General features: G+C 43.9%; 1 protein-coding gene across 3 annotated transcripts in view; it reads left to right on the top strand.

Moving 5' to 3' along the window:
• Nucleotides 1-16,841, top strand: part of MLLT3 (MLLT3 super elongation complex subunit) — a 1,902,592-nt gene that overhangs the window by 1,787,915 nt on the left and 97,836 nt on the right. The window contains exon 11 of one of the 3 annotated variants that reach the window (XM_044061326.1): nucleotides 2,191-2,403. The exons of the other annotated variants lie outside the window; for them this stretch is intronic. Coding sequence (XP_043917261.1) covers nucleotides 2,191-2,208 — 18 coding nt within the window. The 3' untranslated portion in view covers nucleotides 2,209-2,403. Of the gene's footprint in view, nucleotides 1-2,190; nucleotides 2,404-16,841 lie in introns of those variants that run through there. 3 annotated transcript variants of the gene reach the window in all.

Below are 16,841 nucleotides of genomic sequence, written 5' to 3'. Positions count from 1 at the left end.
GGGTCACTTATGCATCCTAACCTGAAGGCCCTGCGGCTGACATCTTAAGATGATCTAGTTTCTCACTCTCTTTAGTTATGTTTTCTGAGGACATTCTTCCTCTCTTAAGGGAATCTAGGAAACCAAATACAAGGAAAGTATAACTAGCAAAATGGAAAAGATTTTCCTTTTCTTGCAAATATGAGGGCTGAGACCCTAATCAGACTTCATTGTTTTTGGTCCTCAGATACCTGTCGGACCTTTTCAAGTCAGGGTTATTGAATGCCTCAATGAAGGTACATGTTTCCTGACTCATCTTGCCTACCTTGAGATCCCCTCTTTATTCCCTATTACCTCCCATGAAGTAATCTTTCCACCATGAAACCTCCACTGTGTGCTTTAGCTAGCTGGTGCTGCTTCATCCCTCAAATTCTTTACCTAGAAAGCTGTGTTTTTAGTGACCATTACATCTGCCAGCAGAATGTCTGAGTGCATACAACCCATTCTCAGCTTCCACAACGTCAGGGTAGCACTGCACATAAAGGACCATCCAACAGGCAGACAGTCTGCCTCAGTCTGGCACACCAGAGCATTTTATCTGTTATTCAGCATGTCTCACAACAAACTGTATTGATTATGAAGATGCATGTTGGGCACACTAATATGTTCCCAGACCTTACTAAGTGGCCCCTAAACCATATGATAAACTGCTTCTGAACCAAAATGTTTGGACACCCCTGATCCACACAAATCCAACCTTTATGCCTTAAGTGGTGACATGGTGACAGAAGTCTTTTTAAATCAGGGCATTAAATTCTCTGTGTAGTATCCTATCCCTGCAGAACAAAGGGAAAAGTGTATTGCATCCCCATATTATGCACTGATAGTTTATATTTTACTTTGAAGCGACTAAACAGTAAGGGAATCAGAAGTTATTCATAGTCTTTCAAGGGATAGGGAGGGCAGGCTGGACTCAGAATATACCATCTTTAAGTGGCTTGCTCACTGCAACTCCATTTGTTTCTTTTCATGGTGAGGCTGTAACATGGTGGGATATGCAATAGCACATACCATAAGAGCCACAGCAACCACCACTGCTTTTCTTAGGTTGATCAGCAACCTGGACATCCTGGAAGCAGCTAACTTGTCATTTGTCCACATCTTTTCCAAGCACTGCAACCTGGCATTACTTCTACGACCACTGCAAGATTTGCCAAGGCCTTACTGCAGGGTCTTGTATAAACCACATATTCTCAAGTCCTTTCATCTACCAGTCATTAAATTCTGTGAATCTTCCCAAGTGTTGCAACTACTGCCACAGTGACTCTAGTACAGTTGTGTTAGGAGCTTAGTTAAAATTGTAGATGCATGAGTACATTCACTGTTGTAATAGTATTTCCCTCTCTTTGTCCATCTGGCTCTTTTCCTATTGTAAACTTTGGGTTAGGGTGGATACTCTGTACCATGTCCTAGCCTTCCCTGTTAGCCATACAGGAATCTTTCCTCAGTTGACCTAGTATCTGGATATGGAACTTTGGAATTTGTCTTGGATGGGCCTGTTGGGCAGCCTTTCTTGGGCAGGTGGCATATGCCTGTTATGCAGCTTGTGGTCTGGTCTCAGCCCAGATTCCTGGAGTTGACATAGGTGAGAAAGGACTAAAAATGGTGCAGGAGAATGCTACTGTTAAACCACAGATATGTTGACATGTAGGTGGTAGAGTGTTCACCTGTCTTGGAGGGGGAAGTATGAAAAACACTGGAAGTCAGAACTAGTGTTGAGCCTTTTGCTACATAATACCTAAGTGTTGTCTGTAGTGCAACAGAGAGCATATTCAAGCATCTACAAATATGGTAAGTTGCTAACACATCTGCACTTCTGTGCAGAATTAGATATACAGACTTGTGTGTTACATCTGACAGTTGTTTATAAGTAAATTTAGAATAGGGTTTGCATTTTTATAAAGCTGTGACCACTGCTTAATTACATCCTCAAGATGTGCAATGTAGTGATGCACAAAAAGGAGGTAAGCTGCCATTCATGTAGGGTATATGCTTGCCTTCAGATTCTCAATGCCAGTTTCTTAATAAACATATTAAAATAAGTTAATGACTTTTTTCTCGGTCGAGCAGTACAACAAGGTGAGCACTTCATTCTGAAGTAAATAGAATGTTTAAATTTGTGACTGTCTACATTTCTGTTTGTTTTACCAGGTATGTGGATTGGTCTGAAGACCTTTTTTCAGCCACAATCCAGCTTCCTTAAGGCTTGAGGGACAAGTACGTTGAGACAGACAACACTGGCTTTTGCAAGTTCCATTGGCATAGGTCTTGAGAGTTGAAAGCAAAAGTACAAATGGATTAATTAAAAAATGATGAATAGCTTTTTTTTTTTAAAAAGCATCTTTATTAAACATGACTTTTTTTTTAAAAGTGGCAAACGTACATGTACAGTAATAAAAAAAGTACTGTTATATTTTTCATGCAGTATACGTTTTATTTTTAATGATTTTAATTCATGCCAGCATTACATAAATTGCTTAATTCTCCCCTGACATTTATAGGGAATTTTTAAAAAAGTTGTCACCTCATTACATAAGCAAAAATTATGTTCCCAGTTACTCTCTTCCCGTCACACTGTCAGCATTTGCTATTTACTAGAGGATAGGGTTACCACCTGTCCCACTTTGTGAGGGGCAGTCCGTCTTTGGGCATTTGTGTCCTGACAAAAAATGTTAAAAATGGGAAATGTCCTGAGATTTTTAGGACAAAATTATTTCCTATATTTTATGTAATAGTTGCATAAAACAGTTATCCTGTATCTAAAATACCTAAATGTTATAAGAAACAGAATAAGCAACTAAAATGCTACAAGAATAAGCTTTTATTTAGGCAAAAAAGTTAAGTTTTAACCTTTGTACTCACTGTGGGTATATGTCGGCCTGTAAAATCTGATGTTTGTACCAAAAATGTCCCACTTTGGCCATTCGATAAGGTGGCAACCCTACTAGAGGAAACATTTTCTGAAGTCTGCTTTGGGTGTTAAAATAACTTCCACGCAAAAATCTTAAATCTTCTTGACTTCAATGCATACACACAGACTTGTCAGAAAGAAACCCTCCCACTTTAGTTCTCAGCTTTGACCATGCATATGTTCTCATTCATCCTGTTCTAACGAAGCTCAAATGCTTCCAATGCCCTACTCTTAAAATCCCAGCTGACTCTATTGAATGCTTTATAATCATGGTGTAAAATGGAAATTAGTCTATATGAAGTTTGGTCTCAGGGGTCTTTACCGTCTTTGGTAATTCAACCACTACATCTTTCTTCCCAGATGGTGGTACTGTCCTAGTTTTTAAAATATTGTTGAACAAATCCTTCCATATCGTTATCAATATTTTTCCTTCCTAATTTCTAAACTTCCTTAGGAATGATATCTATTCCTGGAGGTTTCCCAGATGATTGAAATGACTACTGCTCTGTCTTGTTAAATTTACTAAGAGATGTTTAAGGTTGCCCACTTTTCACATGTCCAAAGTGGGGTATTACTTACTGAAACCTGAGGTTTTGGAGGACAAAACCGTATCTTCATCTATTGCAAGCATTATTTTTGAATAGCTAAATCAATTAACGTATCTATATTTCGTTCCTACATACTAATCATATACTTAAGTGGCAGTTGAATTTAAAACAGTCAAACTAATAAACATTACTGTTGACTCAATTATAATGACCAAATCTAAGCTTAACTATCAACAGTATGTACAGGGCGTGTCATATCCCACTAATAAAATGTGATAACTTTACACTTATGATGTGGTCCAAATTTTTTGGAATAGAAAATTTATCAGAGTACTTTCCTTTTTAAATGTCTATATTACCTATGAGCAAAATTATCTGCAGCAATAGTACATAATATTCAAACTCTCAAATACAACTATAGTGCAACAGACGTTCATTTTAAACTTGGAATCTTACATTTCAGAATGTATGTGAAATACAGTCTTATATAATGTTATACATAACCATGTTCTGAGCAGCATTTAATAATTCCATCAGGTTTAAGATTCTGAAGTCATGACTCTTGCCTGCTAGCCACCTGTCTTAAAAACTCTCCACCTTGGATCCCAGGAACTATCGTCCCATCAGTCTGACGAGCCTTATCTGCAAAGCCATGGAACGCATTATCATGGAACTTATAAACAAAGACATTAGCAGCCTTCAAACACTGGACCCCACCCAGTTTGGTTTCGTAAAAGGCCGATCTTGTCTCCTCAACCTGATTGACTTCTTCAAATCAGTCTCCAGAGCCATGGACGAGGGTAAAGCGGTCCACACAGCCTATCTGGACCTCGCCAAGGCCTTTGACACCATCCCCCCACTCTGGAATCATAGATAAACTTACTAAGCTAGGCATTAATCCCTGTGTCACTCGATGGATTGCCAAATGGCTTACTGCAAAAGTAGCCGACTCAAAATCCAGCTCCAGACAAGCAGAGTACCTCAGGGTTCAGTCCTGGGACTGCTCTTGTTTGGCATCTACTTCTCTGAAGTACAGGCCAGCACTAAGGGACTCTGGCTAACAAAGTTCACAGATGACTGCAAACTGGGAGCCATTATTGAATCCCCAAGTGATGTGGATATTCTACAAAAGGGCCTTACAGAAACAGATGCTTGGTGCCTGAGCCATGGGCTCAAGCTCAGTGCCAGGAAATGTATAGTTATCCCCTTTGGGCAAAACCATGTACCCATGAAATACCAAATAAATGGCTGTACACTAAACACAGAAAGTGTGATAAGGGACTTGGGGACACAGGTGGACAGTAGTCTCACCTTCGATAACCATCTAGCCACAACAGTCAGGAAATCCATCTATGTGGCACACCTCATCACTAAGGGCTTTTCATCCAGAAAAAAGGAGGTTATTGTTCAACTGTACTCATCCCTCATTAGACCCATTATAGAGTACACCACCTCATTTGGTATGTACCTCACAAGACATCTGCAACAACTAGAAAGGCCACAGAAATACCTCACTAAAAATGCTAACCGTCTAAAAAAAACTCCAGCTATACTTTGTCGCATATCACCTACTCAGAGGCGATCTCTGCTTAACATACAAGGCCATGTCAAACCCAGTGCTGTTGGACATGCTACACTTAAAGAAGTCCCAATCCCTCAGAGCTACACGCTCCAGGAATCTAAACCTGGTCAACACAATGAACAAAACATGCTTGAAGGATAGGTTCATGACCCAGAGACTCCCCATACTATGGAATAGACTGCCAGTACATGTCAAACTGAGCACCTCTCTGGCCCTTTTCAAAAGGAACCTTGACGATTGGATGGGAGATGGGAAATTCGGGTCTGTATTAAATTACCGAAAATCCTCTTGCGCGAATAAGTAAACGTTGACACATAAACAGCGATACGCAAAGACAGCGAACGTACACAATCGCGAAATACAAAACATCGAATCCACATAGTTGGCCAACTCCACCTCCCGCTACATACTGCCTACCCAAACAAAACAAAAAAATACACTATACCCATACCTACATTTCGCCTCCGTATCCTAATAAAACCTACATAACACACACATACATCCAACTATAAAAAACAACACCCAAAAAGTAAAAAAAAAAAAAAAAAAAAAATTACCGTATATACTCCGCTACTCAACTACATACACTTAACCCGATTTCTAACCCTAACACCCAAGTTAAACATACCACTACATATGCACTTACCTTAACCCGCACCCTAACTCTAAGGTCAGTAACTATTGCACACTTACCTTAGGGAGCTGTACCAGATAAGGAAATCCCTTACTGCCATGGACAACTATGGCAGTTCGATGTTCGGATCTTTGCGGTTCTGGATGTTCACTCTTCTGCTACGTCGCTGTATACGTGTCAATGTGTACATATTCGCACAAGAGGATTTTCGTTAATTCACTATAGACCTGGGAAATTCACCCCGGAGATCACATCAGTCACTCTGCTAGACGGGGGATCAGGGAAGTAAATATTCTGGGAAGAAATAGCCAGGGAATTGTTACGGCTAGGCTTGTATAGGCCCTAGGGCTGATAGCCTAGTACCAACCTATGAATCTTGGCTTTCTTTTTTTGCCAAGAATTAAAATGCTGAATTCTACTATTGCATCTCTCATTTTGTCATTACTTGCTCTGGCTGGAGGTTACAGCCATTTCTAAATATATAGTAGTTTTGAATAGGTGTCTGTACTGTTTATCATTCTGGCCCAGCAAGTAGCATTGCTACCTCACAACAAGAGACTGTCTAGTTCGATTCTCAGCTGGGGTGCCTTACGTACAGAGTTTGCATGTCCACCCTGTATTCATGTGGGTTTTCTGTGGGTGCTCCAGTTTTCTCCTGCATTCCAAAGGCATGCAGTAGATTGATTGGATACTCTAAATTGGCCATAGGTGTGAGTACATGTGTGTCACACTGAAGAACAAATGTGGTGGGGCTAGCCACAAGGTGGTGTGAATATTGGCTCTAGATAATGGTTACTTTTGACGTGACACTCCAACCCCATGTGCAGAAATGGGGAAAATAAGGGTTAGTGGATGGAAGAATTCTTAACTCCTTAGTCCTTTAACTATGTACAGTAATAATCCTGTCTCCTGCCTTCATCCCCTTGCCATTGGGGAAATATTGCCTTATTATTGCCTCTCTACGTATAGTCATGTAGGCCCTATAATAAGCTGTAAGCATCATGTTCCCTCAGCCCATGGATTCTTGTAATGTATAGATCAAACACTTCATTTAAGTCTGCATTTCTTGTAAGATTTGCATACTTGACAATGCCACTTATTTCTTTCTCTGTGCTGTCTCTGCAGTCTTGAACTAATGGGTTGGCATGCTGACCTCCATCTGCATATTGTGCATTTTTTGAAAAGGATACCAAAATTTGAATAGGTTCTGACCATGCTAATTGCTACCAGAGGTGATTTATGTGCATAATACCAATTATTTTAACTTTAATTTTCCCCTCATTGAACCTATAACGCACTTTATTTTCATCAGCAAAACTCTTACATATTCAGAATGTTCACCCATGTTCCAGTTTCTCCATTCTTATGCCAACATAATGGAGATTTAGTGGGGAACATGCTTGCTAATTTTGTGAGGTGTATAAAAACACATGCATTACCTTCCACCATTAAATCCCCCACTTTTTTAGAGTTTTAAAGATGAGTGAGGTCCGATAACTTTCTTTCCTTTCTTCAAACTGATTTCCTGTTCCATATGTTCCCAAAGAAGTTTGATTTGATGTCCGCAATTTGCCTCACACTGTGTGTCAACTATGTCACAATTTTTCCCCCATCCTGCAGATGTCACTAATAGATTCATAGGTATATACTAGGCTAACTTCCACAAGGGCCTTTATAAGCCTAGGCTTGCAATCCAACCCAGTTGTATCCTTGTGTATGGCATTTATTAATAGAGGGTATGTTAGGAAGTTTCTAGAGGTTGTGTGGGGGGGCATGTTAGTTTGGGCATTCCTGTCTGCCTCTGTCTGTCGAAGATATAGCGAAGGGCCAGACCTAGGGTGAATTTCCTGATGTCCTTCAAGAATGCAACTGCAGTCATAACATATGGGTTGTCCTGCCTCAGGCAGCCCTCGGTCGGCCGAATTCCAAAGTCTGGGTCCGGCATCGGCTGGTGTCGCCTCCTCTCCGACGTCACAACGGCTGGAGTATAAAGGCATCGGCCGACGCCATCTTCTTCAGTCTTTCTTGCTGCGCGGTGCCCGAAGCAGAAGCAGCTCGCAAGTGCCGGTCGGTCAGCTCCTGTGTTTTCACTACCGAAGTCATCTAAAAGCTAAGTACCCCATTGGGGAACATTTTTTCTTGCCTCAGCCGATGTCAGAACAAATTGAGAAAGTTAATAATTGTTTGTCTTGTGGTAAACAAATACCTCATAAGGACTTCCATTCTTACTGTCTTCCTTGCCTGGGCCCAGACCACGACGTCTCGGCCTGTGCTGCCTGTGCTTGCTTTAATAAGCGCACTCTCAGGCGCCGGGCAGAATTTGCTGAAGACTTTTTTGGCGAATCCTTCGCGTATACTATGCCGTCGGATCAACCGACAGCTCAATCTTCCAAAAAACGCAAAGATCGGGACCGGCATCCTCGGCCCGCGTCCTCTACAGATACTACTCCTAGACCCTCCGCAAGTGCTTCGGTCCCTACGGAAGCAGTGATTCAGCCGCTCCAGACCGACGACACAGCGTTATCTACTCCTTCGGTCCCGGAGACCTCTTTGGTGCCGGTTGTTGATTTTCCTCCGGATACCGAAGTTCTTGATTTACCCGACACCATTCCAGTGGACAAGGTCACTCCTGCACGTGGGGCTGCTAGGCCTCCTTTATGTCCATCAAGGCCTTTGCACGTGCTAAGGCCGCCAGCCAGGCCAAGGCCCATCCTAAACCTGCTGCCCAGGCCCCCTCTTCTGATAAACAGATTATGTCTCTTGCTGTAGACCTTATTTCCCTTATCAGGGGGTCTCAGCCTCACCCAGACAGAGGTTCTCAGCCTCCTGCAGAGAAAAGGCCTAGAACTGAGCAGACTGAAAACCTCTCTTCAGATGATGCCTCTGGGGATTCTGAGCATTCAGATATTCAAGAAGAATCCTTCCAGGCCTATGAGGATTCTGATGCCGAGGAATCAATTCCTTCTGCCTCTCCTCCAGAGGATTTCTCATTTGGTGAAGTCCTGCACTCAATGAGGGAACATTTCCAATGGCAGGGTCAGGAATTCTCTGATTCCAGGAAAAGGCTCCGTACCTTCCTAAAGCTTCCCCAGCACAGACCTTTAGCTATTCCTCTTGTAATGGATGTTTTGGATGATGTTTTCTCCGATTCCAGTGCTAACCCTGACTCTCTCCCCCCTGCTCCTGTCAAGCCAGACAGATATTACAGAGTCCCTGACACTCACAAACATCTCTTTAAGGCCCACACCGTGGATTTAGAAACTATTTCACAGGGTCCCAAGGGAGTGGCTACCTCCACTGCCAAGAACCCTTTGCCAGCGGATAGGGAAGTCAGGTCTATGGAGAGATGGGGTAAAAAAGTTTATACCTCTACCACCCTAGCCATGAGGTCCCTTAACTGTCTTTTTCACATGTTTCAGTACCAGGATTTTTTACTGGATGATTTACAGAAAAAGTTAGCCTCTCCTGAGCCTATTGATAGAAAGGCATTGCAGGATCACATAAATAACACTCAGCAGGTTAACAATCATTTTCTTCAGTGTGTTATGATGCATTGGAAGCTTCATGTAGGGCAGCTATGACTGGGGCTGTGATACGTAGACATGCTTGGTTAAAAGATCAGCCACTGCCAGACCATGTCAAAGTAAAGTTACTTGATGCACCTCTGGAAAAACAGAAGCTTTTTGGTGCTAATGCACAAGATGTGTTGAAGTCCATTGAGGAAAAAGCTAAGTCAGTACAGACAGTCAAGGATTTCCTCCAGGTCCAGCCACCCAGATTCAGTAGAAACTGGCCTTCAAAGAATTGGTCCTTCCCAGACTCTGACAAGTTTCAAAGGGGAAAGAACAGGCGTGGCCGAGGTCGAGGCCAATACCGAGGCTCCTACAGGGGACGCCAATGGCAACCTACAAATCAAAGAAGTGCTGCAGCCAGTCCAGCTGCACCACAAGGACAATTACAATGACTTGACTTTCATACCGCCTACAAGGGCTCAGAGGGAAGCACCCTTGGGCGGAAAATTATCCTTATTCTCAAAAAACTGGCATACCTTAACCAAGGACAGTTGGATTCTGGATTTAATAGACAAGGGTTACAGATTCCACTTCCATACTTTACCTACAAGACAAGGCATGCCAAACCTGCCTGTTCCTTGTTCCAAGAAAAGAAAACAAATGGAGGCCTATACTGGACTTGTCTACTCTAAATACCTTTCTCATTGTGCCAAAGTTCAAAATGCTGACGTTACAGCAACTCCTTCCCATGCTGGGCAAGGGGTCTTGGCTGGTCACTCTGGACCTCAAGGAGGCATACCTGCATGTCCCTATCAGACAAAGCTGCAGAAGATACCTCAGATTTCTTGCAGGGACAGAGCACTATCAATTCTCAGCATTGCCGTTTGGCTTATCTACTGCGCCCAGAGTGTTCACGAAATGCCTGGCATCAGTAGTGGCACACTGCAGACTCCAGGGAATTCAAATATACCCCTACCTGGACGACTGCCTCATACAAGCAGACAACAGACAAATATTAATAAAAAACTTGGACTATGTCATGCAATTACTACAGGCCTTGGGATACACAGTCAACATTCAGAAATCAAGGCTACTGCCATCCCAACAGATTATTTTCCTAGGAGCCAAACTGGACACACAAGCACAAATGGCCTACCTCACAGAGGAAAAACAACAGCAGTTACCGGAGTACTTCAAAGGCCTAGCACAGCTCTCCCAGCTGACTGCAAGGAAAATCCTGCAGGCCCTGGGGTTCATGGCATCATGCATTCTTCTGATACCTTTGGCAAGACTTCATATGAGAAAGCTGCAATGGTATTTGAAAAGCTTATGGTCCTAACACAGCCAAAGCCTTGAGGACGTAATCACACTTATTCCATGTCTGCAAAAGGAATTCTTGTGGTGGGCTCAAGCAAGTCAATTAAACAAAGGCATGTCTTTCAACAGACCTCAAGCAGGTCAAATAATTACAACAGACGCCTCAGATCATGGATGGGGGGCGCACATGGAGGGCAGATGCGTTCAAGGTCAATGGACACCAAAGGAAAGACATCTGCACATAAACCAAAAAGAGATGCTGGCAGTGATACAGGCAATCGAGAGTTTCGAAAAATCACTGCAACAAGGACATTTACTAATCAGGACAGACAACACCACTGTCATGTGGTACATAAACAAGCAGGGAGGGACTCATTCTTACCCCCTCTGCAGACTAACAATGATTCTCTGGGAAAAAGCACTGAGTCTGAAAATACACCTGCAATCCCAGTTTGTGCCAGGCAAGGACAATGTACTGGCGGACAAGCTGAGCAGAAATTTCATGGATCCACACGAATGGATGCTGCATCCACACATTTTCTCACAAATAACAAAGACATGGGGAAGACCGGACATAGATCTATTTGTGTCTCACACGAATCATCACCTGGAAAAGTTCTGTACCAGGACTCACCATGCACTAGCCTGGACAACAGATGCTCTCTCCTTCAGCTGGAATTCCCTAAAAATTTATGCATTTCCTCCTCTGCCACTGTTGACCAAGGTGATCCTGAAGATCAAAGCAGAACAACCAACAGGCATTTTGATAGCTCCAGACTGGCCAAAGCAACACTGGTACCCATTGCTGTTGAGCATAACTCGGACCAAACTGTGGCCTCTGCCCCTATGGCCCCTACTCCTAACACAACACAACTACAGGACTGTTCACCAAAACCTGAAAACATTACATCTGACAGCCTGGAGGTTACTCTAACTCCTTCGGCTTCCAATCTTTCCAAGGCAGTTCAGGACATCTTATTGGAAGCACGCAGACCATCCACCAGAAAAGCCTATTCAGCCAAGTGGAAGAGTTTCAGCATCTGGGCTGCCAACAGGGGTCAGGATACAACAGTACTGAGTATACCTCAGATATTGGAATACTTGGCAGAAATGTTTCAAACTGGACTCTCATATTCTTCCATAAAGATTCATGCTTCAGCAATCTCAGCAAGATACAATTGTGATCCACCAGTGTTTTCACATCCTTTGCTAAGACGGTTCCTGAGAGGGATAAAGAATATCAAGCCTCCCAGAAAACAACCAGTACCTGCATGGGACCTCAATTTTGTACTGGAAAAATTATCTCTGCCTCTTTTTGAGCCAGCAGCAACCTCGGAGATGCAATTTCTATCATGGAAAACGTTTTTTCTATTGGCAGTCACATCAGCAAGAAGAGTCTCGGAGATACAGGCACTCATGGCGGTACCTCCTTTCCTCATTTTCCATCAGGACAGAGTCTCTCTAAGAACAAATCCTTCTTTCATGCCAAAGGTGATTTCCAGGGTGTCTCTAAATCAAGCTATTCACCTTCCCACTTTCTTCCCCAATCCTCAGAATAGAGGGGAAAGACTGCTGCATACCTTGGACATACACAGGCAACTCCGCTACTACTTGGACAGAACTAAGGCCACCAGAAAGTCTGACCAGCTGTTTGTAGCCTATGCTGCAGGAATACAAGGAAAGGCAATCTCCAAGCAAACAATTTCAAAATGGATTGGACACTGCATCAGATTCTGCTACTCTTACCATGGAAAAAGTGTGCCAGGCAATATTAGGCCACATTCCACCAGAGCTATAGCCACATCCACAGCTTTCCTTAGAGGTGTGGCTACAAAGGACATTCTAGAGGCTGCTACATGGAGCTCCGTGCATACATTTACCAAACACTACAACCTGCCTTTATACTCCAGATCCCGAGCAGGCTTTGCCTCGGCAGTCCTGCAGGGCATTTTAGCTACACCATCCTTTTCTTAGCTCCATCCACCCCCAGCTTGGCTATGGTATTCAACCCATATGTTATGACTGCAGTTGCATTCTTGAAGGACATAGTACAGTTTTGTACCTACCATAAATGTAGATGTCCGATAGATAAGCAACTGCAGTCGGATTTTCCCTCCCTCCTTCCCCTCTTTTCCTTCATTTGGGTCCATTCCCCCTGTTCCCTTTAGCTGGGGGTATTTCCTATGGTGTATCTGTTTATTACTGTTGTGTATGTTTGGAATTGTTTATCCATTCACCAAATTTAGCCTTCCTAGGAGGGCACCTGGCATCTGGTGCAAGAAACACTGAAGAAGATGGCGTCGGCCAATGCCTTTATACTCCAGCCGTTGTGACGTCGGAGAGGAGGCGACACCAGCCGACGCCGGACCCAGACTTTGGAATTTGGCCGACCGAGGGCTGCCTGAGGCAGGACAACCCATATGTTATGACTGCAGTTGCATATCTATCGGACATCTACATTTATGGTAGGTACAAAACTGTACTATTTCCCATGCAATGGTCAAAGTTATGCTTAAATAGGGTTAGGGATGGACTCTGCTTCACATGGACAGGGAGCCTGTTCCAGAACATGGAGGTCCTCTGAGACACATAACTGTTTCACCAACATGTCTTATTTTTGTCACAAGCAAAATGTAAATCTTTGGATCTCGTGGTTCTGATGATGATCATTTTGGAGTGAGAAAAACGTCCATCAGAGGTGGCTCCGAGAATGCCTTGTATGCCAGGCAGAGATTGCCTCTCTGTATCCTGTAGGAGAGCTAGTATAGCTAGACTATAAAGCAGTCAATTTAGGACTATGTATTTATACACTGTGTTTTCCTGGCAAGGAACTTTTGTGGATATTCCAACTGTTGCATGTGTCTGGTCAGATACATGCCGAAGGGGGCTTTGTATTCAATGGGTGTAATAATGGCCGAATAAAGTGGCAGTATGACTTCCTTGGACCTTGATGCCATGCCTTTATTTATAAGTTGGGTGGCTTAAAATGATTTTCTTAGTAACTTGGCCACATGTTGGTCAAAGGCCAGATTACTGTCTAACATATGTTCCCAGATCCCCGACTACTGGTTCAGCTCTCAATAGAGTAATTAAGCGTGGGTGGCACTTTTCCAAAAGGCACTGAAATGCATGGCTTAGCATTGACTTTTAAGCCGTGACTTTGGCACCAGTCCTTTATCTGTGTTAGACCCTCTTGTAAGATGTTTGTGTTATGGGAGAAATATATGCCAGCTGACAATTTGCAGTCATCTTCAAACTTGGTCAGCCAGTGGCTCTAGGATGCCAAATAGGAGCAGTCCCAGCACATAGCCCTGAGCCACCTCACTGATGCCTGGTTTATTAGTGGAAATGATACCACCAAAACTGACTTCCTGGGTCCCATCTATGAGCCAGCTGTCATTCCAGCAAGTTATGTAGGGGTTTATGCACAGATGTCCTTCAAGAATGCAACTGCAGTCATAACATATGGGGTTGGCCTGCCTCAGGCAGCCCTTGGTCGGCCGGATTCCAAAGTCTGGGTCCGACGTCGGCTGATGTCGCATTTCTCTCCGACGTCAGAACGGCTGGAGTACATAAGCATCAGCCGACGCCATTTTCTTCAGTCTTTCTTGCCACGCGGTGCCCGAAGCAGAAGCAGTTCGCAAGTGCCGGTCGGTCAGCTCCTGTATTCTCCGAATCGAAGTCATCAAAAAAGCTAAGTACCCCGTTGGGGACCTTTTCTTGCCTCAGCCGATGTCAGAAATTACTGAAAAAGTTAACAATTGTCTTTCTTGTGGTAAACAAATACCTCATAAGGATTTCCACTCTTACTGTCTTCCTTGCCTTGGCCCAGACCACGACGTCTCGGCCTGTGTCGCCTGTGCTCGCTTCAATAAGCGCACTCTCAGGCACCGGGCAGAGTTCGCTGAAGATTTTTTCGGCAAAAAATTTGATTATACAATGCCGTCGGAACTTCCGACATCGCAAACTCCCAAGAAACGAAAAGACCGGGACCGACATCCTCGGCCCGCGTCTACCACTGACTCCATGCCAAAACCTACCGCGAGTGCTCCGGTTCCCCCTGAGATGGTTATTCCACCGCTCCGAACCGAAGACACCGCATTACCGACTACTCCGATACCGGATACCACTCCGACGCCAGTTATAGATTTTCCTCCGGATACTGAAACCGAGGAAATGCCCGAGACCATTGCTGTAGATAAGGTCACTCCTGCACGTGGGGCTGCCAGGCCTCCTATGACCATGTCTATTAAGGCCTACACTCGGGCTAAGGCAGCCAGCAAGACCAAGCACCTTACTGCTAAAGCCTTACCTCAGCCTACTCCAGAGTCACAAATCATGACTATGGCCGCAGACTTAATTTCTATGATTAGAGGTTCACAGGCCCATCCTGAGAGAGGATCCCAGCCTCCTGATAAGAGGCCCCGGGTTGAACCCTCTGACCCTATCCCTTCAGATGAAGATTCTGAGGACTCTGTCCACTCCGATGGCCAGGAAGAGCTCTTCCAGACCTATGAGGACTCGGATGCAGAGGATTCCATCCCCTCGGCCTCTCCTCCTGAGGATATTTCTTTTGGGGAAGTTCTGCATACCATGAGGGAACATTTCAAGTGGCAAGGCCAGGAATATTCTGATTCCAGAAAGCGCCTTCGAACTTTCTTTAAAAAGCCCCAGCACAGGCTCTTAGCTATTCCTCCTGTGCTTAATGTTTTGGATGATTTATATTCTGACTCCAGTGTTACCCCTGATTCTCTTCCTCCTGCTCCAGCCAAGCCAGACAGGTATTACCGGGTCCCAGAAACACATTCCCATTTATTCAGGGCCCATACTGTTGATTTAGAAACTATTTCTCAGGGACCTAAAGGTGTTTCAGCTTCCACCTCTAAAAATCCCTTGCCTTCCAACAGGGAAGCTAGGTCATTAGAGAGATGGGGGAAAAAGGTCTAGACCTCCACTACTTTATCTATGAGAGCTTTGAATTGCCTTTTTCATAAGTTACAATATCAGGATTTCCTGTTAGATGATTTACAGAAAAACATTGGCCTCTCCTGATCCTTTAGACAGGAAGTCTTTGCAGGAAGCTGTACATAACTCTCAGCAAGTCAGCAATCACTTCCAGCAGTGTGGATATGATGCACTGGAAGCTTCATGTAGGGCAGCTATGACAGGGGCAGTCATTCGTAGACATACTTGGTTAAAAGAACAACCTCTACCAGATCATGTTAAGGCAAAACTTCTGGATGCACCCTTGGAAAAGAACAAGCTTTTTGGTGCTAATGCTAAAGATGTGTTAAAGTCCATCGAGGAAAAAGCCAAATGAGTTCAGACGGTTAAAGATTTCCTCCAGGTTCAGTAGGAATTGGCCTTCAAAAAACTGGTCCTTTCCTAATCCTGAAAAATTTCAAAGGGGTAAAAACAGACGTGGCCGAGGAAGAGGACAATACAGAGGTTCTTACAGGGGACGACAATGGCAGCCAGCAAACCAAAGAAGTGACACAGGGGTTTCCCCTGCCCCACAGCCACAATCTCAATGACTTTCCTCTACTTCCACCTACCAGGGAACAAATAGAAGCTCCCTTGGGCGGAAAATTATCTCTGTTTTCAGACAATTGGCACAGATTGACAAAGGACAAATGGATTTTGGACATTATAGACCAAGGTTACAGGTTCCATTTTCATACCTTACCAAGAAAACAAGGCCTGCCAAACCTACCACAAAACCAGAGGGCAGAGGCTATCAAGCAAATTTCTCTGCTAGCTCGGATAAAAGCAATAGAAAGAGTTCCACAACAAGAACAAGGCCAGGGGTTTTACTCAAGACTGTTCCTTGTTCCAAGAAAAGAAACTCAATGGAGACCAATACTGGATTTGTCCGCACTAAACACCTTTCTCATAGTACCAAAGTTCAAAATGCTGACTCTACAGCAACTCCTTCCCATGCTGGGCAAGGGGTCTTGGCTGATACTCTGGACCTCAAGGAGGCATACCTGCATGTCCCTATCAGACACAGTTGCAGAAGATACCTCAGATTTCTTGCAGGGCCAGAGCACTATCAATTCTCAGCATTGCCATTTGACTTATCTACTGCACCCAGAGTATTCACAAAATGCCTGGCTTCAGTAATTGCTCATTGCAGGCTCCAGGAGATCCAGATTTACCCGTACCTGGACGACTGCCTCATACAAGCGGACGACAAATTGATGTTGACAAAAAACTTTAACTATGTCATACGATTACTTCAGGCTCTGGGATACACAGTCAACTTCCAAAAGTCAAGACTTCAACCATCCCAGCAAAT

The sequence above is a fragment of the Protopterus annectens genome, chromosome 2.part0 (genome assembly GCF_019279795.1).
Source record: "Protopterus annectens isolate FY-2018-M chromosome 2.part0, PAN1.0, whole genome shotgun sequence".
NCBI lineage: Eukaryota > Metazoa > Chordata > Ceratodontiformes > Protopteridae > Protopterus > Protopterus annectens.
The sequence above is the reverse complement of the archived record's forward strand: the minus strand, read 5'-3'. Positions and strand labels throughout refer to the sequence as shown.